Source organism: Felis catus, chromosome A1 (assembly GCF_018350175.1).
Source record: "Felis catus isolate Fca126 chromosome A1, F.catus_Fca126_mat1.0, whole genome shotgun sequence".
In the NCBI taxonomy this organism is placed as follows: domain Eukaryota; kingdom Metazoa; phylum Chordata; class Mammalia; order Carnivora; family Felidae; genus Felis; species Felis catus.
Window position 1 is genome coordinate 109,929,938 of NC_058368.1, and position 26,225 is coordinate 109,956,162.

General features: G+C 48.3%; 1 protein-coding gene across 4 annotated transcripts in view; it reads right to left on the reverse strand.

Moving 5' to 3' along the window:
* FSTL4 (follistatin like 4) overlaps nucleotides 1-26,225 on the reverse strand; it is a 725,054-nt gene that overhangs the window by 23,113 nt on the left and 675,716 nt on the right. For all 4 annotated transcript variants that reach the window (XM_019831942.3, XM_045058882.1, XM_023255130.2 and 1 more), the window contains 5 exons: nucleotides 24,411-24,531; nucleotides 9,724-9,885; nucleotides 9,179-9,313; nucleotides 8,135-8,161; nucleotides 4,218-4,336 (listed from right to left, as the gene is read on the reverse strand). In XM_019831942.3, the coding sequence (XP_019687501.2) occupies nucleotides 4,218-4,336; nucleotides 8,135-8,161; nucleotides 9,179-9,313; nucleotides 9,724-9,885; nucleotides 24,411-24,531 (564 nt within the window). The remainder of the gene's footprint in view (nucleotides 1-4,217; nucleotides 4,337-8,134; nucleotides 8,162-9,178; nucleotides 9,314-9,723; nucleotides 9,886-24,410; nucleotides 24,532-26,225) is intronic.

Sequence of the window (26,225 nt, forward strand, 5' to 3'; positions counted from 1 at the left end):
AGTCCAAAATCAACTCCCAGGTTTACCTCCCAATCCTGCTCATCCCATTAACAAAATGGCAGCTCCACTGTTTTTCCAGAGACCAAAACCCTTGAGGCCACCTCTGACTCCTCTTTTTCTCCGTATACCTCCAGCCCTCATCCAGGTCATACACATTCAGAATTTGACTTTGTCTCATGGATTCCAGCTCCATCACCTTGCCTCAAGCCACATTATCTGTTGCCTGAGTAACTGCTGTCACATCCAGGTTGTGTTTCTCGATTCCACTCTTGGTTCCTCCCCCAAATGTTGTCAACACAGAAACTGGGGGGATCACTGTAAGTCCGCCCATCTCACTCTTCCTCTTAACACCCTCTACTCTATTAATATTTCTTTTTGCTCAGAATAAGATCCAAGTCTTTCCTGAAGCCTACGGGGCCCTGCCCACTCTGGCTCCTGCTACTCTCTGAACTTCAGCCTTTCCCTCCCTTACCCACTGTGTGTGCGCACATGGCACGCTTTTCTTCCCTTGTGTCACCCTCCTGCTCTGGGCCTTGGGCGTTCATTGGCTGTTACCTTTGCTGGGAATGCCCTTCCCCAGATATATGCACACTTTATCCCCTCATATCCTCCAGGTCTCTGTCTATGGGCCACCTTATGGAGAAGTCCTCTCTGACCCTCTAACCTGGTACCACCAGGTTCTTTGCTGCGTTTATCATTTGCTACCTTCGTGCATTGATTTGTCTACATCTGTTTGGTCTCTCTTCTTTCACTAGATTGCTCCTTGATAGCAGGCGATTTGTTTGGTTCACTGCTATGTCCTTAGCACCTAGTCAAGTGCCTGTCACAGAATGGGTGCCTCAAATACACTTGTTGAATGAATACATGAGTGAAAAGGGGGACCTTGTTTTTCATCATGACTCTGGTTCTATTCTGTCTCAGTCTTCCTCATGGTCCCTCTTGATCTGCCTGTCCCTTAACTATGACCCTCAGGGTGTTGTTCAGGTGCCCAACTCACACCACTCATACATACCTTTGGTGGTCTGTCTTGTCTCCCGCCCTGGCTTTAGCCAGTACCCATATGCCGATGGCTCCAGGTCTGTGTCTTTAGCTCAGAGCCACCTTCTCCAGTTCTGGCTGGTTCTCCCATGGTCCCCCTCATACTTGGCCATCCACCCCTGAGCAGTTCCTCTACTCCCTACCTGCTCTTCTGCGAGGTCTTTAGCACCAGCTGGCCAGCCAAGACCAAGCATGCTCCCTTCTCCTGTGTGGTCTGCCACAAATGAGTCACTAAGAACTACGGGGACGACCTCCTAAATCCCTGAGCTTATCTCCTTTCCAGTTCTTTCCTAAGCGACTGCAATAGCTTTGGAGCAGAGCCCTTTTTGCCTTCTACCCTTGCCACTGCCTGTCATCATGGTCACATTTCATCCTCACAATGATCCCAGTTTACATATGAGAAAACAGAAGGTGGGGAGGTGAGGTAACTTTCCTAAAGCCACTGAGGCCTCCAGTGACACAGGTGGGATCTGAGCCCAAGTGTACCTGGTTCAGAAGTCTCTGTCCTTACCTATTACACATGCTGCTGCCCACTGGGCAATGGGGACACCTAATCCAACAGAGGGGCCCCAAAGAGGAAGAGGGCCCCAAAGAGGAACTACGGGGACGACCTCCTAAATCCTTGAGCTTATCTCCTTTCCAGTTCTTTCCTAAGTGACTGCAATAGCTTTGGAGCAGAGCCCTTTTTGCCTTCTACCCTTGCCACTGCCTGTCATCATGGTCACATTTCATCCTCACAATGATCCCAGTTTACATATGAGAAAACAGAAGGTGGGGAGGTGAGGTAACTTTCCTAAAGCCACTGAGGCCTCCAGTGACACAGGTGGGATCTGAGCCCAAGTGTACCTGGTTCAGAAGTCTCTGTCCTTACCTATTCCACATGCTGCTGCCCACTGGGCAATGGGGACACCTAATCCAACAGAGGAGCCCCAAAGAGGAAGCACCAACCTCCTATTCACTTGGCATTTGTACAAGAGATTTGCTTTACTGCAACCCTCTTGGGAGGTGTTGGGCATTTTCTAGAAGAGCACACTATTATTTGGGACTCTTCCATGGCTTACTGTGGTCTTGTGCTGCCTGATACACCTGAGGACCTCTCTTACCGTGTCTTATCCTAGTTTTTTTGGAAATTTGAGTCATGGTTGGGATCTGAGCAATTTCCCTCAAGCTACAGGTTATATTATTGCAAATCTATGAGAAATTAGTGCCAATGTGGCAGGGCGCCATTATTTAAACTTAACTGCCAGAAGTTAACTAGGACCACTCTTTCTAGATGGTTTCATGACCATTACATACAAGGAAAATTCATCAGGGGTAACACTTCTAAAAAATGATTAATTTAAGTGAAATAGGCTGGAAAACAGCTGTTCCAAAGCTACAAATGTGAGAAATGCAACAGCCTGAGACATGCCAACAGCCAGCACAGCAATGCGACAAGCTGGCTGCAGGAACTTGCCTGGGCCCCGCCCACTTACTCCAGGAGCTCCAACCCCATCATGGTCACCAGTTCATTCACTGTAGGTCTTCAAGGGGAGGGCATGGGGGGCTTTAGAAGACTCTTTTGCATTAATGGCATTGTTTTAACCTCAAGTAGCTAGGGTTTGGTGAAAGAGGTCATACCTTACACAAGAAACCACCAACCCAAGGCCAAGTGGGATACCAGTGGGAGAGGCAGAGCCATGGGGTCAGGGGGGGTGGGGTGAGGTGGGGAAGGACCATCTGGGGGACGCCTGTGGACAGGGTCTTGAGGGCTAGAAGGGCTTTCCTAGACCTGCTGCCGGCAATGATCTCTTGAGCCTCTGTCCATGTTGTACTGCCACTTTGCATTTGGCCTCAACCTTTGTAGCGCCTCTGACACTTGGGGCATTCACATGTTTCACTCTCTCCCCTGGTTCCTTGGGGGCCACTGAGAACCTCCAAGCTAACCTCCTCTATTGACTCATTGAAGACCCCTTCCTTTTGTAAACTTAGCCTTCCTTAAGTTCTGTGACCCATGTTTTCCCGGCTTTCTTAAAGCTACTTCTTTTGCCTGCAAGAGAGCCGAGGGCTCTCCAACTCACCGATGCCATTCCACTCTCCATACCTATCCTTCTGGATGTTTCTATGCTTGTGTCCTGTGGGCATCTCAAATTTAGTGCATCACAGGCCACTGTCATCTGCTTGGCGGGGAGCCTATGTGCCCTGCTTGTGGGGTACCCAGCAGCAGACTGGGAATGTGGCACATGTCTCAGAGAGTGTTAGAGAATGAACTGTATCCCCCCAACCCGCCTCTCCTCCTGAATGAAGAGTACTCTCCTCCTCCCAGCAAGACCCCAGGTTTCCCTCACGGTCTTTGTTGATCTGACCTGTGATAGCATTGAAATCAACTCAATTCCTCCCATTGCCACTGGCACTGGCTCGACTATGTCACCACTGTCTCTCACCTGGATAATCACAACAGCCTCCTCACCTGCTTCTGTGCATCTAGTCCAGTCCTTCCCATCACTACCCTCACTGGGGCTCTGCACCTGCTCTAAAGCAACCTGATCAGGGCCATGCTTCATATCAGGTCCTCCAGAGGTCCCCAGACCTTTGAGGATCCCATTAAAACTCTTCAGCTTTGACCCTTGGCTACTGTCATCCTGATCTTGGGCCTTTCTCACATTCATGCTTCCCTCCAGGCATATGGAGAATTTGCGATTCCCCAGATGTGACCTAACATGTTATGCCTCTATGTGCTGCATGCATGACATTTCCTTTAGAAATCACCAGTTCCTGCTTGTTCTTCAAACCTGAGCCCAGGTATCACCTGCTCAGCAGGCTTCTCTAACTTTGCCCTCCCCAGGTCAGGAGAGGCCTTGCTCAAGGTTCCAGTGCACCTGGTACATCTTTCCAGCAGCACCTGTTTGGCTGGCTGTTCACACCACTGTGTCCATCCTTTCCCTTTGAACTTGGGACCAGAAACCCATTTGTATGCCCTGGGCATCACCTCAGGCTCTGTGCACAGAAGGCGCTGCCTGACGAAGGAGTGAGACCTTAAACCCTCCGCCACGTGTTCCTTCCTGAGCCCTGGAACGCGTGTGGAGCCACACCACGTCTAGCAAATGGAATTTCAGAAATCAAGGGGCACACTGGTCAAAGACTAGTGTTCAGCATTTGTTTGTGTGTGACCTGGAAGTGCCCCCGGCACAGAAACTTACGTAGCTCATGAAGATCTTCTCAGTGGGTTTGAGGTGCCTCTGGATCTCACAGTCCGCGGGGTGCAGGATGATAACGCCATCGTCAGAGAAGACATAGAACATGTTTCCCACACTGAGGCCTGGGAGGAGCAAACACAGCCATGGTTATGCTACCCCACAGCAACTAGCCCCTCGACAGGGTCACATGCCACATTATGCACACATGAAACCTGCGGTTTGGGTGCCTGTGGTAAAGGCATGAAGTGCACGTCCTGGGCAAGGTGATGTAAGATAAGCAAGTGGTGTGTGGGGAGCAAGGAGAGAAAGTGCCAGAGGGCTTAAAATCACTACAGCCTATCAAGGGCTCTGCAGGCCCCAGGCTGTCCTGCCGGACCCACACCTCTGCCCTAGGGCACCGAGGGTTTGCCACCAGCACAAATTTTCCAATAAATGACAGCTGTGGCTTTGACATGCATTTGCCCTTTCCTTCTGAAAGTCAGAGTGTTCCTTGTTTGCTTGTCATCCACTAGTCAAATCAGGATGGATCAGATCATGCCAGAAAAACAAAAGGCTCCTTATTTTTAAACACATTTACATAGAGCACCACTCCTGGAATGTGGGGTCCTGAGAGTGCTGTGGCTGGTACCCCCTTGTGCCAACTTAGTCCTGCCCTGCCTGTGCCAGAAAACCCCTCCTTCAAGACAGCTTGCTCCCACCTCTCCGCCCCCACCCCCGCCCTTTTTTTTTTTAATGTTAATTTTGAGAGAGAGAGACAGGGTGAATGGGAGAGGGACAGAGAGAGAGGGAGACACAGAATCCAAAGTAGGCTTCAGGGTCTGAGCTGTCAGTACAGAGCATGATACGGGGCTTGAACCCACGAGCTGTGAGATCATGAATTGAGCCCATGTCAGATGCTTAACTGACTGAGCCACCCAGGCACTCCTGCCTTACTGGTTTTTTTGTGGCAGCCCCGTGTCGGGCAACAGAGCCTGCCTGGTTGCACCCACCTGCGTGCTCCCATCACCGCCCAGGGCTGTGGTCACTTGGGGAGAAACCCCCTCAGAGCAGCAGAGAAGGGGCCTTGGGAGGAGCTAGTTCAGTCCCCTTATTAAAGACAAAATACCTGAGGTCCAAGGAAGGCAGGGTACTTGGTTGAGGTTACTTGCATTTATGCCAGAGCTGGGGTTGGACCCTGAGCCCCTGATCTGGGCTCTGTCCCCCCACCGTTCCTCTCCATAAAAGGTAAACAGGGCACAAAGATAGGTGAGGTTTGAGTCCCCCTCCCTTTCTCTTTGTCCCTTACTTCATTTCTCATGAAGGTAGAATATTAAACAGACTTTCACAAACGCTAAGAAAATTAAATCTATGAAAAACAGGCTTTTTCCTAGCATGCTGAGAAAACCAATGTACTGACTTAATTGAATATCTGGGTAAATTTTTTAGTGTTAGATAACAGTAAAACAGGGGCCCCTGGGTGGCTCAGTCAGTTGAGTGTCTGACTCCCGGTTTTGGCTCAGGTCGTGGTTTCATGGTTTGTGGGTTCGAGCCCCATGTCAGGTTCTGCAATGACCGTGTGTAGCCCGCTTAAAATTCTCTCTCTCCGTCTCTCTCTGCATCTCCCCTGCTCATGCACTCTCTCTCAACAATATAAACATTAAAAATTTTTTTTAAACAAGAAAGAAAACAATATAACAGGCAAATAGGAGCCACCATTCCACTTGCTTCCAGTGGCTCTGTAGGCAGTTTTCTGGGCCTTGAGCTGTTGGTGACCAGGAAGCATCAGAGCCTGTGGTTCCCAGTGTGGACAGAGGTCCCTGACTCCATGGCACAGTCTTAACTGTGCTGAGAGGGGTTCTGGGCAGGAGGGCTTCTGCTACTGGGAGCAGCATTACCCCAGCCTCTCAGAAGCTAGTAGTGCCTGGGAGCACCCTGCACAGGTCCCAGTGGGGAGTCCTGGGGAGCTGGGCAGCCTGTCCCTGAGAGCCAGACCAAGTGGCCCCCATAAGCACCCCGTCTCTGCTCTTAGGGCACCCCAGCTTTTGGCACATATTTGCTCTGTTCCCATTTATCTTGCCTCAGCAGGGCCTTCTCTTCTGGACATTCTCACCTGGCAAAATTCTCTTGGTCACACCTAGGGGTCAAAGTCCCTGCAAAAGCACAAACCCCAGAAACAGCCTCCTAGGGCCTCTTGGAAAATCGACAGCTCTCTGACGCAGCATCACACTGAAAGTTCAGTGGACTCCATGTGGGGTTTGCAGGTGTAGCCACGTGTGAGGCTTCCTCCCAGTAGGCAAGTGCCCTCCTCCCAGTAGGCAATGGAGTGTGGGACTCAACAAACATCTGACTTCCCAGAAGACCAGGCCTCATGACCCAGCCCCCTGAAAGGGTCTGTGTGAGTTTAGCTTGTACTACGGGGGCTTTCTTTGCTTTTGTGTGCCCTCATCATCCCACATCTTGTGGTGAGACTGGACAGTTCCCCACAGCCTGTGACCTGTTTGGTTTTGTTTCTGTATGTCCGTCTCCAGCTCTGAACTGTCCAGCCTGGTTGTGCAGGTGGGATGGAATGGATTCAGCACTGCATTGCCTACTAGGAGGGCGGCATCTGCCAGCCCGAAGCCCAAAGGCAGCCTTGGGTCTTAAGTTGGCCTTGAGTGGGGGCCACTAATGGCTGCCTTGCACACATCTTAGGGCCTCCTGCATGCTTTGCCGGTCTCCACTTTTGAAACTTGAGCCCCTTTGTATGAAGCCACCTTAGAAAAATACCACCTCTTAAAGACACACGATGAAAGCTCTCTGTGCATATTGCAGCCTACTAGCTAGGTTCAGGCAGCAGCAAGGGACAACTGTCCATGGTGAGTGGCCTTCGCTATGACTTATTCTTCCAAGGAATCCTAAAGCCTATTGGCAGCAAGTCCTCATTTTCCAGGCCCTGCTTCTGATTTGCTCTCAAGACATACCGTGAGCTGCGGTGCCTGACGTTTGGGAAACCATTCTGAGCATGGGTATGCATGCACACGCTAGAGTCTACCTAATACCATGTGATGTTCATGAGGGAAAAATGAGACGGTAAATATGCTGGTTTTGCAGGAGGGAGATTTAGCGTTTAGCCCTGAAATCACACGGTACGTTCTGTGGCTTCTCATACTCCTCCCCCATGCCCTGTCTGCTGAAGTGGAGAATAAGTTACCTCAAGGTGATCTGAACTCTGCTCTGGTGGACGGGCTGCATTGGGCTGAGGTCCACAAATGCACATACACCCCAAGCTGTGACTCAGGCTCTATAGCCCAGCTCTGACACGGGCCTATTTTTTGAAGCACGTGAACTGTCAGCGTTAGACCATTTTCGATGTATAAAAACGACAATATTTTTATGGTCCGATCTATTACCTGAAGATGGTTTCATCAATATAAAATTAAAAAGTTTGTTCATTGGGTGTTGTATGGAAACCAATTTGACAATAAACTTCATATATTGAAAAAAAAAGTCTGTTCATGTCAAAACTATGCATGTAAACATACATTGACAGAAATCGTGGTGGGTTTTTTCTTTGGCATTGCCTCAAAGTGTGCACTAACCCCCAACACTGGTACTAGCTCCTGGAAAAAAGTTGAAGGCCCATTCTGACCAGGAGCCCCTGCCAAGCAGTCTGCTTCAGTGAGGAGTTTCAAATAGCTTTAGATGGCAACTCTCCACTTTTAAGTTCTAATGGACTGGGGTCCACTAAAGAGACTAGCAGGTTTTGAATCTGCTTCTCAGTGTGTGCCATTTGAGTTCGACATTGACCTCCGCCCCTCCCAGCTAATCTGGCCCGTGGACTCGACTTGTGAGGACTGCTTGGTGTCTGGAAAAGCAGACGGTGGCTCGCGGAAAGATGGCCCATGATGGAAGGCTGAGCACAGGTGATCACAAGCACAACACAGAACAAGTAAGCTTGGTACCTTCCTCTCGCCACAGAATGTTTGCAACTACAGCATCAGAGAATAGGGAAGCAGGAACGTGATTGAGGGAAGGAAAAAAGAAGAAAGAAATGTCAGAGTCTTGACTGTAAGGCTTCCATTCACGGACATCCTGCTACCTACTCTGCCACATAGAGAGTCTGCACCGCTCACTGCCCCAGCAACAGCACGCTGACAGGACTCTGAACCTGGACACGTTTCCAGGTCTTGGGACTCTTGCGATTTCTACTCAATCTTTGAGATCAAGTCCCAGGATCACAGAAACGAACGGGATCCTCCACTTCTGTGGTTGACAGGAGTGAACAACATCTCTGCCAGAGCTCCTGGATTACTTCCAGAAGCCATGCTGATTTTCAGCTAGGATTCTCACAGGAAGACCGTCTGAAACACTTGTGATTATCTCGTTGGATGATGAAGACTCAGCTTGGAGTCTCTGAACAAGGGAAAGAGACTAAGTCTATCACCCATGTCTATGAAATCAACCTGCAGAGCCACTTGGTGGCAGTGGCTACAAGGGGGATACGTGGGGCATGCTGGGTAGGCACTATCCCTGGAGTATAAAGGTTATTTGTACATGTGTGCCCAGGCCAGTTCCTGGGCCATGGCGGGATGGCAGCACGTGATACAATTCATGAATTGGTATCTATGTAGTCTATCATGTATGGAGTCTGCACCACTGGCCGGTGGGTGGATAGTACGAAGAATTCTATTGGGGGAGGGGCAGAGGTTCCAGTCATACAGCAAGCGGGAGGCAGAACTGGGACTAGGATATGTGAGCTTCTTTGTGGTCCTGGGCTCTGTCTGCCGTCCAGGGAGTTTCCCTCTCTGGGTTTTGTTTAGGTTGCCAGGGAAGGTCTGCTCACCTTTGGGCACCTCTGCTCCCAGCTTTAAGCACAGAAACATATGGGGCTTCCCCCTGTCTTCAGGGGCTCATGTTGGTGGCTTTGGCTCTGGTCAATTGGTACCCCTGCACCAGACACCCCCCAACCAGCTCAGTGAGGAGCTTAAAGACGAGAGTGGACTCACGGGTCTTTCTAGCAGAGTCTTCGATGAAAAGTGAGGAGATATCCTCGTCCACACCCACTTCATTTTTGGCAATGCAGGTATACGCCCCCGTGTCTTCATACCGAACACTGCCGATGTGGAGTTCGCTCCCGTTGGCTGGAGGAAGGACAGTGCTCAATATGGCCTGCTCAGCTGGGTGCCCCCCAGTCTCCGTGGTGCCCCCCTCCCGTCTCCCTTCTATTCAGTGTTGAGGTTAGAAACACAACCCCTCGGCAGGGCTGAGGGCAGCCAACATCTGTGATACATACCCAGGAAGGGCTGGAAGAGCTGAATAAATTGAAGGTGGCATGAAACCTGACTGGCAGTTTGTCATCATTGTGCTCAAAAAGCCCGCAAGACCTACGTTGGCCCAGATAGCCGGAAAATTTGGGGAGACATTTGTTTGCTCTCAACAAGTCTGGCTTATCTGACTTAGAAACAAATCACGTGTCTCATTTCCATTCCTGGGGAAAGTGTCAGCTGGAACTTGACAGGAATAGCACGGCGACACTGAGGGCAGTTCTTACCTAACAGGGAGAGTTGTTTCGACATCTGGGTTGAGACGTCCATGCCGTTTTTCAGCCAAGTGATTCTGGGCATAGGAATGCCCTCTGCGTGGCACTTCAGACTGGCTGCCACCCCGGGCTCCTGCGCCTGGGTCTCCGGGTACACACGGATGACGGGTGGGACTGTGGATCAAGTTGGTGCTGGTCAGAGAGAGCCCCCGCCCGGCCTCGGGCCTGTGTTCTGGCCCCGAGACCTGCTCCAGAGGGGTGAACCGACAGGCAAGTCTGGAGTTGTCTTTGTAACCCGCTTACAATCACCCTGTTCAGCAACGCAAGCCCTAGAAGAAAGGGCTATAAAATGGATTGTAAGCAATAAACATGTCAGCCTTTGTACCCTGTAATTCATGGCTTTCATCATTATTCTAAATATGATCAGAAAGACATCCAACTATTTAATGCTATTCAGCCGCTACATGTAAAGAGCAACAGCCGCTGCAAATTTATTTCTAAATGAATAAAATTCAGATATATTATTTCTGTTATGGGAAAGCCATTGGACAGGGGCTTAATTTTTTTTGCAGGAAGAGCTTCGCAAAGCACTTCTGGTCACTGACTGGCAGGGCTGCTAATTACATTACCACTCCGGGGAAGTCCATTGATCATTCCACTGGATCACTCTTATTTCTCCACTTCTTACCCCCTGCACTGTGGATGGAAGGCAAGTGTGGCCTGCATAGCTCAGCCATGGGCCCTGGCAGTCAAGTTCGGGGCCAAGGGTGTGACTGTCTCACTCATCAGAAAAATGTGGGTGGGCAAGGTGTCAGCACCCTCCACAGCTTGCTGGCCTTTCTTACTTGAGCCGTCTGTGGGAGAGGCGCCTGGAGGAAATGAAGACTGTTTGGAGGATCCTCCCTCCTACCCGTAGCTTTGGGCCCAGGAAATGAAATAAATATCATTTTCAGTGGACTCGAGGGCTCTTACTTATCCATATACTTTACATACTTCCAAGACGGGTCGGTGAGAGTGTATGTAAAGGCACCTGGATATTAAATTCAACACACACCTTGTGGAAAGGTGGAAGATGGATTCTTCCTGAAGCAGGCCACTACATTTTCCCAGAAGTATTGTCTGAGAAAAGAAAGCATCTCAGTACTTTAGGAGAGAGATTTTTCTTGGGACCAGAGGTAGAACAAGTTGATGCTTATGGAGAAGGAGGCTGCTGGTGACCCCAGAATGTGAGCAAGGTGTCCAGTGACCTGTGCTTGGCTGGGCTGAGGACAAAGGAAAGTCTCCATTGGCCCATGAGACATGGACTGTGCAATTCCCCCTCAAAACTCTTTGGGAGGCTGTTAATAACCTCATTAACTCAGTCTGAGTTTCACGTCTTTTCTCTGGTTCACCTGTGGGGCAAAGCTGGGGGGCTGAGGAGAAAGCCAAATGGACAACCAGCAAAGGGCATGAATCCAGCTTCAGAATATCCCAGAGCTGTTTCCATAACAAGAGCTCAGAGGCACCCTGTGACAACCACATAGAGACTTAACAACAATACAATCTGAGTCATTTCCCAGTTTCTCTTTGTTGGAGGTTCTGGGGGAGAGCTCCAGGATGTGCAGATCAGGCTACTGGGCTGGAGGAGGTAAATGGGGCTCTAGCAAAGGCCTATCTGGAGGGCTGCTTACAGCATGAAAGTGCATCTCCCTTCTCTCTCTCTTGTTCAATGAGGAAAGAAACAGTAATTTATCTGGACAATTTCCTTATGCTGTGAATTTGGGAGAGGGAGGAACAGTGTTCAAGTTGGATATATCATAGAGTTTTGGTCAGAAGGGTGTAATTCAAGAGCATAGAGATAGAACTGGGGGGCTTAGGAGCACTAGACTGGTGGGGAGTTGGAGAAGGTGAGAGAACACCCAGAGTACTACAATGTGTGTGGCCGTGACCTGGGAGTTAATAAACTTGGGCTCTTGCTAGATCACCATTTATTTATACAAGCCTGCCTAGCAGACATAAAGTAAATTTAAAGAAGGTGAGAGAAGAATCAATAGAGAAAGAAGCAGAAATGACTGAATCAATTAGTCAAAAAAGAATAGAACTGACAAATAAATCTAAGACTTGGATGTCTATAAAAATCAGTAAGCCAAATTTCTGGCAAGTTAGATCAGTGAAAAAAATAGAGAAAGAACATAGAGAATTAAAAATATGAAAATATAGGGGCGCCTAGGTGGCTCAGTCAGTTAAGCATCTTACTTCAGCTCAGGTCATGATCTCACTGTGAGTTCAAGCTCCATGTTGGGCTTGACAGTTCAGAGCCTGGAACCTGCTTCAGATTCTGTGTCTCTGTCTCTGTCTCTCTCTCTCTGCCCCCTTGCCCCGTTGTGCTCATTCTCTCTCTCTAAAATAAACATTAAAAAATAAAAATATGAAAATACTGTAATCAATTATAGGTAATAAATATGATAAGCTCAATGAAATGGATCACTTAAAAGGAAGCCTTAATGATAAAAACTCTCAACAAAGTGGGTATACAAAGAATGCACCACAATGTAATAAAGGGTGTATATGACAAGCCCACAGCTAGCATCAGACTCAATGGTGACAAGCTCAGAGCTTTTCCTGTAAGATCAGGAACAAGACAAGTATGTCCACTCTCGCCACTTTTATGCAACATGGTACTGGAAGTTCTAGCCATGGCAGTTAGGCAAGAAAAATAAAATGCAGCCAAATTGGAAAGGAAGAAGAAAACTGTCACTATCTGCAGATGCCATGACACTAAATATGGAAAATCCTCAAGACTCTACAAAAAAACCTGCCAGAACTAATAAATGAATTCAGTAACACTGGAGGATACAAAAATCAACAAAAAGAAATTGGTTCCATTTCTATACACTAATAACAAGCTATCATTAAGAGAAATTTAGAAAACAATCCCAGAGTGCCTGGGTGGCTCAGTCAGTTGAGTGCCCGACTCTTGATTTTGGCTCAGGCCATGATCTCATGGTTGCGAGATCAAGCCCCGTGTTGGGCTCTGCGCTGACAGTACAGAGCCTGCTTGAGATTCTTTCTCTCCCTCTCTCTCTCTGCATCTCCCCCTGCTCACACTTTCTCTGTTTCTCAAAAGAAATAAACTTAAAAAAATAACAATCCCATTTACTATTGTATCAAAAAGAATACAATATCTAAGAATAAACTCAACCAAGTAAAAGAATTGGTTTTTTTTTTTTTAACATTTTTTAAATGTTTCTATTTATTTTTGAGACAGAGCATGAGCAGGGGAGGGGCAGAGAGAGAGACACAGAATCTGAAGCAGGCTCCAGGCTCCAAGCTGTCAGCACAGAGCCCGACACGGGGCTCGAACTCATGGACTGTGAGATCATGACCTGAGCTGAAGTCAAACACTTAACTGACTGAGCCACCCAGGTGCCCCTCAAGTAAAAGACTTGTAGTCTGAAAACCATAAGACTTTGATGAAAGAAACTGAAGATGACATCAACAAATGCAAAGACATTCCATGCTCATGGATTGGAAGAATTTATCACTGTTAAAATGTCCATACTACCTAATCTACAGATTCAGTGCAATCCCCATCAAAATGACAAAGGCATTATTCACAAAATCATGAATATTAAGACCTGAGAGTCCTAAAATCGTATGGGATCACAAAAGACCCAAATAGACAAAGCAATGTTGAGAAAGAAGAAGAAAACTGAAGGTTTCACACTCCCTGATTTCAAACTATACTATAAAACTATAGTAATTAAAATAGTCTGCTACTGGCAAAGAAAGAAACAAAGAAAGGAAGGAAGGGAGAAAGGATGGAAGGAAGGAAGAAAGAAAAAAAGAAACATAGATCAAAGGAACAGTACAGAGAGCCCAGGAAAAAAACCCCATGTACATATGGCCACTACAGCTATGCCAAAGAAGGCAATAATATACAACAGGGAAAAGACAGAATGTTCAATAAATAGTGTTGGGAAAACTGGACAACTACATACCAAAGAACCAAATTGGGCCTCTATCTTACACCATATACAAAAATAAATCCACAATGTATTACACACTTGAATGTAAGACCTGAAACCCAAAACCTCCTAGTAGAAAACATAGGTGGTCAAGCTCTCTGACATCAATATTAGCAATCATTTTTGGACCAGTCTCTTCAGGCAAGGGCAAAAGTTAAAATAAACAAATGGGATTATATCCAACTAAAAGCTTTTGCACAACAAAGGAAACCATCAATAAATGAAAAGGCAACCTACAGAAGGGGAGAAGATATCTGCAAATCCCACATCCGATAAGGAGTTAGTATTCAAAATATATAAAGCACCTATACAACTTAATATAAAAAAATCCACAAACAACCCAATTAAAAATTGGGCAGAGGACTTGATTAGACATTTTTACGAAGAAGACATCCAGATGGCCGACAGGCATATGAAAAGATGCTCATCATCACTCATCATCAGGGAAGTGCAAATCAAAACCGCAATGAGCTAACACCTCATACCTGTCAGAATGGCTAAGCTCAAAAACTCAATAAACAACAAGTGTTGGCGAGGATGTGGAGAAACAACAACCCCCTGTACACTGTTGGTAGGAATATAAATTCAGGCAGCCACTATGGAAAATAGAATGGAGGTTCGTCAAAAAGTTACAAGTTACCATACGATTCAGCAATTTCACTTCTGGGTATTTATCTGAACAGAACAAACACACCAATGTGAGGAGATACATGCACACTGATGTTCACTGCAGCATTATTTATAATAGCCAAGATAGGGAAGCAACATAAGTGTCCATCAATAGAGGCATGGATAAGGCAGATGAGGCATATATACAATACAACATTACTCGGCCCTAAAAAAGAATAAAATATTACCATCTGTGACATCAATGAAGGACCTGAAGGGTATTCTGCTAAGTGAAAGGACAGAGTGAAATCTGACAGAGAAAGACACATACCATATGATTTCACTTATACCTAGAATTTAAGAAACAAAACATACCAACAAACAAATCAGAAACAGATTCACAGATACAGGAAAAACTGCTGGTTACCAGAGCAGAGACAGGTTGGGGAGTAGGCAAAATCGGTGAAGGGGATGAAGAGGTACAAACTTCCAGTTATAAAATAAGTCGAGGGATGTAAGAGACAGCATAGGGAATACAGTCAATAATATTGTAACCACCATTCCTGGTTATTAAGTAGATTAATCATGGGGATCATTTCATAACATACCAAAATATTGAATTCCTATGATGTACTAGTGAAACTAATAGGCTATTGTATGTCAATTATACTTCAAGAAAGAAAAAGAATCTTAAAAGTACCAACACGAATTAGTCAAGAAGAGATTATTTAAAAAACTTTCAAGTGCTACTTTTCACTTATTCTAGATGAATGGGCCCTGGAGATGTTCTGCATAGCAAATGGCCTACAAGTCAACAATATTGTACTGTATATTTAAAAATCCATTGAGAGGATAGATCTCAAGTTACACATTTTTACCAGAAACAAAAAACTAAAAAACAAAAACAAGGGGACACAAGGAAACTTTTGGAGGTGATGGCTATGTGTATTACCGGGATCGTGGTGACAGTACCGTGGGTACACACGTATGTGCAAGCTCATCCAACTGTATACATTCAGTACGTGTAGTTTTTTTGTATATCAATTATACATCAGTAATGTGGTTGGAAAAAAGTGCTACTAACCGAAAGTCACCCTGGCTAGTTTCATAGGAAGGTTCTTTCGTATGTTGAAGGAATGGATCATTCCTATAGCCTATGACAGAGAGGATGTTGCAAATTAGGTCATGAAGCTCGTATAACCTGGACACTAAAACCTGCCAAAGAGCACAAAAAGGATGACTACAGACCTAACTCACTTAGGACTAGATGAACCAAAATCCCAAGGGACGTATTAGCAAATCAAGTCTAGCATGGTAATAAAAGCGCATACCATGACCAAGTATAACATGTTTCAGTGGCTAACTATCAGGAAATCTATAATTAATCACCTCCAAAATCACAGGCAGTCAAAATTTGATTCTCTTGCTAGGCACTGAAAGGGCTTTTGAAAAAAAATGCAAAATCAATTTCTTGGAGGAAAAAAACCTCAATAAAATAGGAACAGAATCACACTCGCTTCCTACAATGAGGAATATCTCTATAAAAAGAAGAAACAGCACCATTCTTTTCAGATTGGTGAAATATTAAGTTGGAAAAAAAAAGAAAAAATGAAAAGGCAGGAAGGCAATATCAGACTCACCATTATAGCAGGTGTGACAGTCAACCGAAGGCAAGAAATGAGAAGCACAAATATTAAAAGGATGGAGAAAAAATGTATTTTACCTGGATATGCTCCTGATGATGAACCCAAAAGTAGTAAGGTTTAATAAGTGAATGCAATACGGGGCCAGTACCAAAACATACACAACTAATAGCTTACTTACTGACAGCAACCAGACAGAAAATACGGTGGACCTAAGTGAAAAAAAAAATGGTAAAATCTCACTGAGGACATAAAAAAAGACTTGAGTAATTGTAGAGAGACTTTCTGGGATAGGAAGATGTACTGGGGTTAAGAAAGGAGATACCCCAAATTAAACCATACCTTTAATCTAATTGCAATTCAAATCAGTTGGTGAGGTCTTGACAAAAGAATTCTAAAACTTACCCAGAAGAAAAAATGTGCAAGAACAGCTGAGTAAATTTTGAAAAACAACAGCGATGTCGGGCACTTTTTCACACCAGATATTACCAAGTAGGACAATAGCAAACGTTGCGGGGGGGGGGGGGGGGTCAGGGAGGCGGGGGAGGGGCAGGGGACTGCTCAGAGAATCCCCACCTCTGGGTCAGGCACCACATTAATGGTTTGGATTGGTTTTACAAAATTCAGTCAATTTATTATACGCAGCCAACATTTATTAAATACCACACGGTGGCCGGCATTAGGGAAAGAATGAATGAAGATGGGACTGGTCCATATCCCCATGGAGCCTTCTGTCCCGGGGAAGGTGATTAAACAATGAACTCCAAATGTGATAAGCGTTCCAGGGTGGTGGGGGCTGGGGGAGCTTTTGGGGCACGGGGACAGGGGTCTGGGAAAACTTAAAGAACCCAGTAGGAGACACTCTCCACCTCACAAAGGAAATACTGACCTTCCATACACCCATGGTGCCCATTCCCTCAATTGATGGGAGGTTTGTCTATTGATCTGGTAAATCTAAACCGGTGGTGTGTGGACTGGCTTCTTCAGATAGATGGCCAGTGGTCAGTACCAGCCTTGAAGACAGTCCTTGGCCTCAACCCTGACCTTTGATACCATCTGTGGACCCATGAAGTTCTGAAACTCAAGCGTGCATCTGCATCCCCTGGGGGCCTTGTTAAAACTACACCGGGACCACCGCGCAGGGTCTGGTCTCGGAGGTCTGGGATGGGGCTGGAGGATTTGCTTCTACCTATCAGGTTCCAGGTGAGATCCTGAGTCAGTTCTGACTTGGAAGACGACAATTCAGGGCTAACTGTCAACTGAAATGCATGACAACATTCTAGAAAAAAGTGAAACGTGACTGAAAGTCAAGGGTGTGGAATGAGTCATTCACTTAAAAATACATGACTGTCGGGGCGCCTGGGTGGCACAGTCGGTTAAGCGTCCGACTTCAGCCAGGTCACTATCTCGCGGTCCGTGAGTTCGAGCCCCGCGTCAGGCTCTGGGCTGATGGCTCAGAGCCTGGAGCCTGTTTCCGATTCTGTGTCTCCCTCTCTCTCTGCCCCTCCCCCGTTCATGCTCTGTCTCTCTCTGTCCCAAAAATAAATAAAAAACGTTGAAAAAAAATTAAAAAAAAAATACATGACTGTCTACTGGGCAAAGACACCTGCACTGGCAGCGGTTGAAATACTGCTCAGATGTTCTCATGGTGAGAGGCGCCCCCTGCTGGCCATGGGTCTCTGTGAGCCACAATCATCCTGGGGCTAAGACCATGCCTCCTGTGGCCTCCAACCTCTCAGAACTCTGCATGTTCCATCTTCCAAGGCCCACCCTTCCCAGTCTGGCCCCAACTATGCAAATAGAGGTGGTTAGGACACTCTTCATCCTGCCCCTTATTCAGGAGCATGTCAGTATTCACAAGAAGTCTGGGCTTCTGGGGCATCCCTCATCCCCAAAACCTTCAGTTGTATCTTCTGGAACTCATGTTCAGCCATCAGCAAAATGTCCCATATCCTCAAACTCTTGTATGAACATTCCTTCACCTTCTCCCTCAAATGGAAACCTGGCGACATGGCTTCTCCTGCAGCCTCTTAAGGGGACTTGGTTCTCTCTCTCACCTCTTCCTCCTCTGAAGTGGGCTGGTCCGTGGGGTAGGCATACCCCTTGGTTCTCAGCACCACTGCCAGCCTTCTTCTTCCTTCGTCCCATTCTGAGTCTTACGTCCCCAGACAGCATGCCTCCTCACCCGCTGCAGGACACATTGCTCCAGCACATCCTTCCTACTCCTGCAGTGTTCTCCCCCTTTGTAATAATTCTTCTCATCAGCCCATGAGAAGCATTTAATTTCCACCTTGGGAAAACAAACCCCAAACCTCTTTCCCCCACCTTCACTCCCCGATACTGTCCAATTTTTCTCCTTGGAAGCACCCTGCAGAGATGTCCATATTTGGGGGCTCTAATTTCTCTCCTCCACGGCCTCTTGAGCCAGTCCCATCAGATTTTCCCCACCACACCACAGAAACAGCTCTTCTCCAATGGCCCCCACATGCCAACCCTGCCCCCAGGGTCCAGTTCTCTGTCCTCATCTGTACTATTTGGCACAGCTGACCGCACCTCCTTGGTCCCGGATGTCCCTTCACCTTCAAGCTCAGAAACCCAACCGGGTGCACAACACCTTAGCATTTATCATGTCTGCATGAGCTCCTGAACTTTCTTCCCCAAACCTGCTCCCCCAACCTCCTCTTGTCTCAGAAAATGGGCACTCCACCCTGCGGCTGCTCAGACCAAGATCCTGTGGAGGGACTGGTGACTTTCCCAGCAAGTTGACAGAGATGTCAGAGATGTCAATTTTTCAGTAAGGCTTTCACTTGCCATCCCCTCTCCCATTTCTACCTTTCATCTGACTTTCCTTATCCTATATGTTTTTCCATTCTCCTCCTGAGTATTTAGCACCCTCTGACTTGCCCCAAGAGGGCAGAGATTTTGGCCTGCTCACTGCTGGGTTTCCAACCCGCGGCCTGTGAATGGCCTGCAGGAGACTTGTATGTATGTGTGGGATACAGATTATGCTGACACCTGGAAGATCCCGAGGGGCTGGCAGCAAAGAAGGGGGAAGCATTGTCAGCCAAGGGAACAATCAGTGCAAATTCATGGGCTGTAGCAGTTGGGGCAGGGTGGGGGCCAAGAGGTAAGGACAGTGGGTGGCAGGACCCAGGTCACCGTGAACACAGACTGCAGGCTATCGGGGCCAGGAAGCTGCTGGCTCAGGCCTCCCCTCCTTTGTCCTGCTGGACTGGCGTGGAGGAGACAACAGCAGGACAGCTAGGGACCCTGTGCACAGTCCTAGGTCCCTTGGGTCTTCCTCGCTCACTGCCTTGCACAAGCTCTGCTGAGAAGCCCATCGTGCCCTGACCCGACCACTTGCTAACTGGAAAACTGACAGGACAATGTTTAAGAAAAAAAAAAAAAAATCATCTCATCAGTGGGGTGGGAGCTTACTCACTGCCCTCAGAACCGAACTGTCCTCCTTGTGTGTGGTGACACAGCCATCAATCCTACAGCTGGTGTGGAACAGGCCCAGGCTCTGGATGAAGCCCCTGATCACCTTGGGCAGAACATGCGAATCCTACTAGAGCCAGGGCTCTGGACCCAGCCTCCTGCCAGGACAGGAGAGCCCGAGAAGCTGACTGGGCATGGAGGCGTCAAAGACCCTGGTGGCCCTGGCCCCCACTTGGGTGGGGCCCAGTCAGAAAAAGTCCTGCATTTTCATTGTGAGAGACTGAGCGGGTGGTGGGGACACACAAATTCCTGCCGGCAACAAAGACCCACCAGTTTTCCGTTGGCCCTCATCTCCCCTCTTCCTTTGTATTAATTCACACACCAAAAAATCATTTGAAATTAATATATTCTGGGTAAACACATTCACTTTCTTTTAAATTTGCAAAACCCTCCAGTGAAAACATTTGAATATGTAACACAAAGGCCCGTTTTCTTTGGGAAGCATGGATCATTTCCAAGGTGAAAGGCAGCATCAACATGTCCTAAGTAAGAGGCACATTCACAAAAGTACCAAGCTGGAGTAATAAACAGATTTGGGAGATTATTATTGTGTTTTGAGAAAGAATCCTTACTTGTCTGAACTGTGGGGGAGTTCGAGTGTGTTTTTATTTTAATGGATTAATCATTTATGTCTGAAGGTCTCCCTCCTTCCTATGAAGGCAATGCAGGAGGTTTGCATGAAGTTATAAATCATGTCAGTGTTTGGGCCTCATCTCTGGGAGGCCTGGTCTATGGGGAAGTCATACTAATAATTTGAGAGAGGCCAACCAGGTCAAGGCAGAGCTGTGGATGGAGAAGCCCCAGAAGGTGGTGGCCCAGCCTGTATATGGGGTCCTGCCCCTGCCATCAGGGAGTGGGGCAGCTCCAGAAAGAAGTATTTTATCCCTGGTTTGGCAAGTTTCTCTGGGCCTTGATTTTCCCCTCTGTATAATGGATTGGAGGCTCTCTGAGGGGCCATCAGCTCAGACCATCTGTGTCCACAAAGTGTAGTGAAATATGGCTGAGACAACCCCTAATCTCTCTCATACCTGTGCCACCCTGGACCGTAAACAGGCATTTTCTGAGCATTTTAGATATAGCAGATCTCATCAGGCTGATAAGGCATTATTCCCATTTTACAAGTATGTTCACTTGCCTTCTTTGTATGCCAAAAGCACTTGAACCCAGGTCTCTCTGGCTCAGAGTTCGGCTCTCGACTCTGTGACAGAGTTGTCGCCCGATGGGAGCTGCACCGTGCCTAGAGTGGGAAGCCCTACCCAGCTCCTACCCCCTGGAGTGGGATCTCTGTGCCTTTGCCCACCAGCCACATGCGAACTCCCTAGCACCTCTGCCCATTGGCTTGGAGTCTTCTGAGTACTCAGAGAAGCAGTTAACTAGGCAGGGCCCTCTGTCCTCCCTTCTTCATCCCCCCAACCCCTTCCCTCTGGTTGAAGAGAAACTATCTGGAGGAATGGACACAGAACATCGCTCCCTGACTGTGTGTCCACACACAGCCTCCACTCAGTAAGCCACAGGCCAGCTTCCGGGCCAAGTGGGGACCGAACCAGACCTCCAGGAGCACTGCTGGGCAACAGCACCGAATCCTACCTAGGCAGCTCAGGATCTTCATGGTTTTCAATCATGCTTGGGATGAATGACAAAAGGGAACCAATCCCAGGGATGAATTTCCTCCTGCCTTCTCTCCCGCTTCCTCAGGACACTCCTGAGCAAGGCAGCATTCCTGCTGTCGTGAGCACCAAGGGTGCCTCCTCAGCTTCCCAGGGGCTCTGCCAGGAAGCCTCTTGCACCATGCTGCAGCCTGCAAAGCTCTCTGCGTCTGCTGCCACTGTGAGCCTTGCATGGCACCCCAGCCTTCCTGGGACCTGAAGCAGCATCGGGAGTCTACACTGTGATGGGCCGAGCCCCAGCTGAGCTGGACAAGCGAGCCACATGGCTTGCCAACCTCAGTCCTGCTGAGGCCCAACTGGCCCTACATTCCCTGCCATAGCTCCTTCATCACATGCTCAGGCTGCCAGCTGTTTTTGGCCAGGCCTGAGCTCAGCACGAGGGGCAGAGGGACATGAGGCAGGGTGCCTGTCCCCTGTCCTCCACAGTGTGTGGCCCACACCTGCATCCACCATCTGGATTCTTTAATAGCAAGAACATGATGCCCTGGTAAGGAGGAGTAGGGTAAGGCAGGGCAGGGCAGGTTGTTAAGAGTCTGGGCTTTGGAGTCAAGATGTGCTTTGCAGTTCCTAACTGCAGGGCTGGGTTCCTGAGATCACCGAATCCCTCTGAGCTCCAGTCACCTCCTCTATGAAACGGGGATGGCGCACCACAGGTATTCAGCATTTGCTTTCCTAACTGTGTCTTTCACACCATTCTATTTTCAACATCTTCCCGTCTTCCCAAATACAACTTTTTTCCCCCCTCTCAGTCCCACACAGAGCTTAACTTCTCTAACACTCGGAAAACCTTGCTTATTTCCAGGTCAGCAGGCAGTGGACTTAGGTCTCTGGGAGGCAACTCCACCTACTTTAGCATGGTGCTTCCATAACGGAGCTGACTAGTGGACCCACACGACACCCCCAAGTGCTGGGAGTCAGCCCAACCCAGGAACTTCATGGGCTCCTGCAGCTAGAGGCGCGCTCCCCCCCCCCGCCCAGGGGCCTCACCTGGCTGTCATGGGGCCAAGCACAAAGGGCCAATTTAATGACAAAAAAACCCTGATCACCAAGTACGAGATCCCAGCATGCTCCTGACTACTGATCGTGTTTCCGCTGGAAGAGAAGCCTTAAATCTTTCCGCAGTTAGGAAATAGATCTCAAGTGGCCTCTTTTGGTTCTCAGCGGTTGGTTTTGCTTTACGTAGACTCCCCTGGGCCAAAAGCAGCCTCTTCAGTGGAGACTAGGTCATGGTAGGGCCGGTGGGTGTGGGTGGGACGTGTTCAGGGAGGGAATGAACAGCTGCAGAGCCTACTTCCCACCTGGAGGGAGGGGCTCATTCTCTAGCTGGAGCCGAGGGGTACCTCATGGTGCTTCTGGGTTTGGGCTTTGCTCTTGGATTCAGCACTGGGCATGACTAACGGACTCAACCGCATCATGACCTCAGACTCACAAATCTGGGGAGATGTGGGGCAGAAGGGCATGGACTTGCCCTTAGCACCATGGACGTGCCAGTTAGCATATGAAGTCATCTAAGACCACACAGTCTCTTCCAGCGGCCCGGGGCAAGTACAGGCTCTCACCTGTGAGGCACTCAGTTTCCCTGGCAGGTGGCTCCCCTCCCCCTCCTCAGAGATTCTTTTGTAAGAAATCAAGGAGAAGAGGTTCAAGCTCTCTAAGCCCCTCGTTCTTGTGAAGTGGGGTCAGGATATAAAAGGCTAATGAATACTGCTTCATTTGCCTTGTCCAGGTTTATCCGAGGACCCGAGGGACCTGGGGTGAGCCATGTCGAGTTGTTTCACAACCAAGTGGTCACCGACATTGTGCCACGCCGGGCACTCCTTGCCAGGTTTAGAGGGAAAAGCCCTCTTTCTGTTAGAGCACGTGCTCTGCCCTTGGAGCAGCCCCTGGTGCCAGGGAGCCCCAGACACTGCCTGCCGGCTACACTGGACAGTGGCCTCTGAACCTAGTCTGGGTTAACTCACCTAGTTGTAACGAGGAACCCCTGGGTTATTTCTGGAGAAATCCAGTGACTTCATTGTAGGCCTGGATTTAAGCCAGCAAGCACAGCTGCAAACCCCCAAAGAATTAAGTATGTCCCAGGGTAAGGGAAATACTAAGATATGGCCTAGGCATGTATGGCTATAAAAATCCTACAACATCCCGCAGGGTAAATGTAGACACCAGCTGAGCTCACCCCAGTTGTCCTTAAATGGCTTGTTACCCTGATTCCAGAGGTAAGTGAAATGGAGCCTCATTATGTAATCATTCTTAACACCTTGCTCACTTTATCTCAGAGCAGAAGCCCTGGCCACCAGCTGGCACAAAAGATCTAGGGCAGACTTGGAGTTTCCACACCGCCGTGATACTTGAACGCCCTGCTCAGTGGTCGAAGTGGAGCCCCGCTGGGCTTGGCTGGATATATCTAACTTCCGTGGGGTGCTGACCACGGCACTGTGATGGCCTGCTTGTGTTGATGGCTGAAATGGCCAGGTTGGGGCATCCAGTGGTGTGACACAGAGGTCAAAGCATGGTTCTGGGTCTAGGAAGACACCCACCAGTGGTATGGCTGCAGATAAGTGACCTTACCTAGAGATTCATCCATAACGTGGGTTAAAATACACTGACTGGCAAAGTCCACATGACGTGTTAGCACAGGGCTTGGCCAGCCTAAGTGCTCAGAAAACACTGGCTATTTCAGTGGCTTGTGTTGTCATCGGGAGGGGCTTATTCTTCTCAGTTTCTAGGAGTCTTGGCAACACGGGGGGGTCTGTGAGAAGCAATAAAAATGTCCCAAGCCTGCTCAGGTTCTTAGCTTGGTCCCAACTGAGGCTTGTTGAGCCTCTTAGGGAGGCATACGGGAAGCAGGCCCTGTTGTAAGAGGTAAGGCCTCCCCACTTGACAGGTGATTCGGGTGAACACCACCTGGGAGAGGAATGTTGTGTTGTAGACAGTGTCAGCTACTCAGTGGGTCCAAGAGCACAGCAGCTGGCTGTCGCTGAGGCACCGGCACATTCTATGGGGACCCCACTAGAGCCCCGGCTGCTGAGTGTGACTTGCCTGAGTAGCTCACCCCCTTGCACTGGGATCATCTCATCAAAGAAGGCTTCGGGTGAAGCCATACAGAGAAACTAGTCGGCCGACTGCCCTTTCTCCACTGCTGCCCTTTACTTACTACAGGGACGAGATACTTGGGGCTCAGACAATCTTTAAGATAGAGTACGGGATGGGGAGGAGTGCTGTGAGCAGCATTTCGGGAACGCTTTGAAGGGACGACATGCATGGAGCCATTTACTAACCATTCACCTGCAGGACGTGGGTCTGGAAGAGCTCCTCATGGCCGGAGGCGTGGCAGGTGTAGTTGCCCATGTGGATGGTGGTCACCTTGGTGATGTAGAGGGAGTCATCCTCTCCGAAGTCCTGCACAGGGCGAGGAAGACAAGGAGGTCGGCCTTTGCACTGAGTAGGCCGGGAAGGATAGACAGGTCTCCTACTTTTCCAAGAAAACAGAAACCCTGCTGTGGTAGAGCCCCTCCCTCAAGAATGTGGTGGAGGCCTCCTGAAAACAAAGGCAGGCAACGTGGCCCAATCAACATGACTCTGGAACTTGCGCTGTGTCCAATCAGACGATATGTCACCAAATACGGGAGACAAAGAAGTAGAAATTGCATAAAAGGCTACACCCCGATGCACTTGAGACTCGGTTTTTTTGGTACGAACCCACTGAGCTTGTGCCGGCAGGACGAATCAAGTTGCTTCCTGGACAGACAAGCCTCGGCGTCCCGTCGCTCTGTGTGAGAATCCTGCTACACTGTAGCCGAGCTGCCTGCGAGGCTGTGACGGCCCGGGCAGCAGGGACCCCGTCGCTCTTACGTGTTGCTTGCCTCGACCTGATATACTCACTTAACGCCTTATTCAGCCTGTGAGGCCAGGCTTGAATACCTTCCCCACACACCCCCTCAATTTCTAATCACTGGGCTCGTTTGCCCCTCCTACTAATCCTGGGCCTGCTCGGCTGGTTTCCTGGGCTTCTCACCCACCTGCTGAGAAGCTCTGGTGGGCAGCCTTGTTTAGGGCTGGCAAGTATTTCTTAGAAAACTCGACACCCCCAAAACAAATAATCCAATTAAAATGGGCAGAGGACACGAACAGACATTTCTCCAGAGAAGACATCCAGATGGCCAACAGGCACATGAAAAGATGCTCAGCATCACTTATCAGGGAAATGTGAACCAAAACTACAATGAGGTATCATCTCACACCCGTGAGGAGAGCTAAAATCAACAACCTAAAAAACAACAGGTGCTGCTGAGGGTGTGGAGGAAAAGGCGCCCTCTTGCACTGCCGATGGGAATGCAACGTGGTACAGCCGCAGGGGGCAGTAGCATGGAGCTTCCTCAAAAAGTTCAAAGTACAAGCAGTTTATGATCCAGCAATCGCACGGCGAGGTATTCAGCCAAAGAATACAAGAAGACCGATTCAAAGGGATACACGCACCCTGATATTTAGAGCAGCATTATTTACAACAGCCAAGATAGGGAAACAGCTCCAGTGTTCATCACCTGATGAGTGGATAAAGCAGATGTGGTACACGCGTCTCCAGTGGGATATTATTCAGTCATAAAGAATGAAATCTTGTCATTAGCAAAACTATGGGTAGAGCTAGAGACTATATATACTAAGTGATACAAGTCAGTGAGAGACAAATACCATATGCTTTCCCTCATATGGGGAATTTAAGAAACAAAATGAACAAGCAAAGGGAAAAAATAAGAGAGAGAGGTAAACCAACAAACAGACTCTTAACCATAGAGAACAAACGGCTGGTTACCAGAGGGGAGGTGGGCGGGGGATGGGTGAAATAGGTGATGGGGGTTAAGGAGAGCACTCGTGATGAGCACCGCGTGATGTATGGAAGGTTGAATCGCTCTACTATACACCTGAAACTAATATTACACTGGGCGTTAACTGGAATTAAAAAAACCGAGAAAGTTTTTCTTAAAGGGACCGACAGCAAATCTTTCCGGCCTTGTGGGCCATGCTCAACTCTGCCTTGTAGCACAAAGATAATCATGACAGCACATACATTAATGAGCACCACTCAGCTCCAGTGA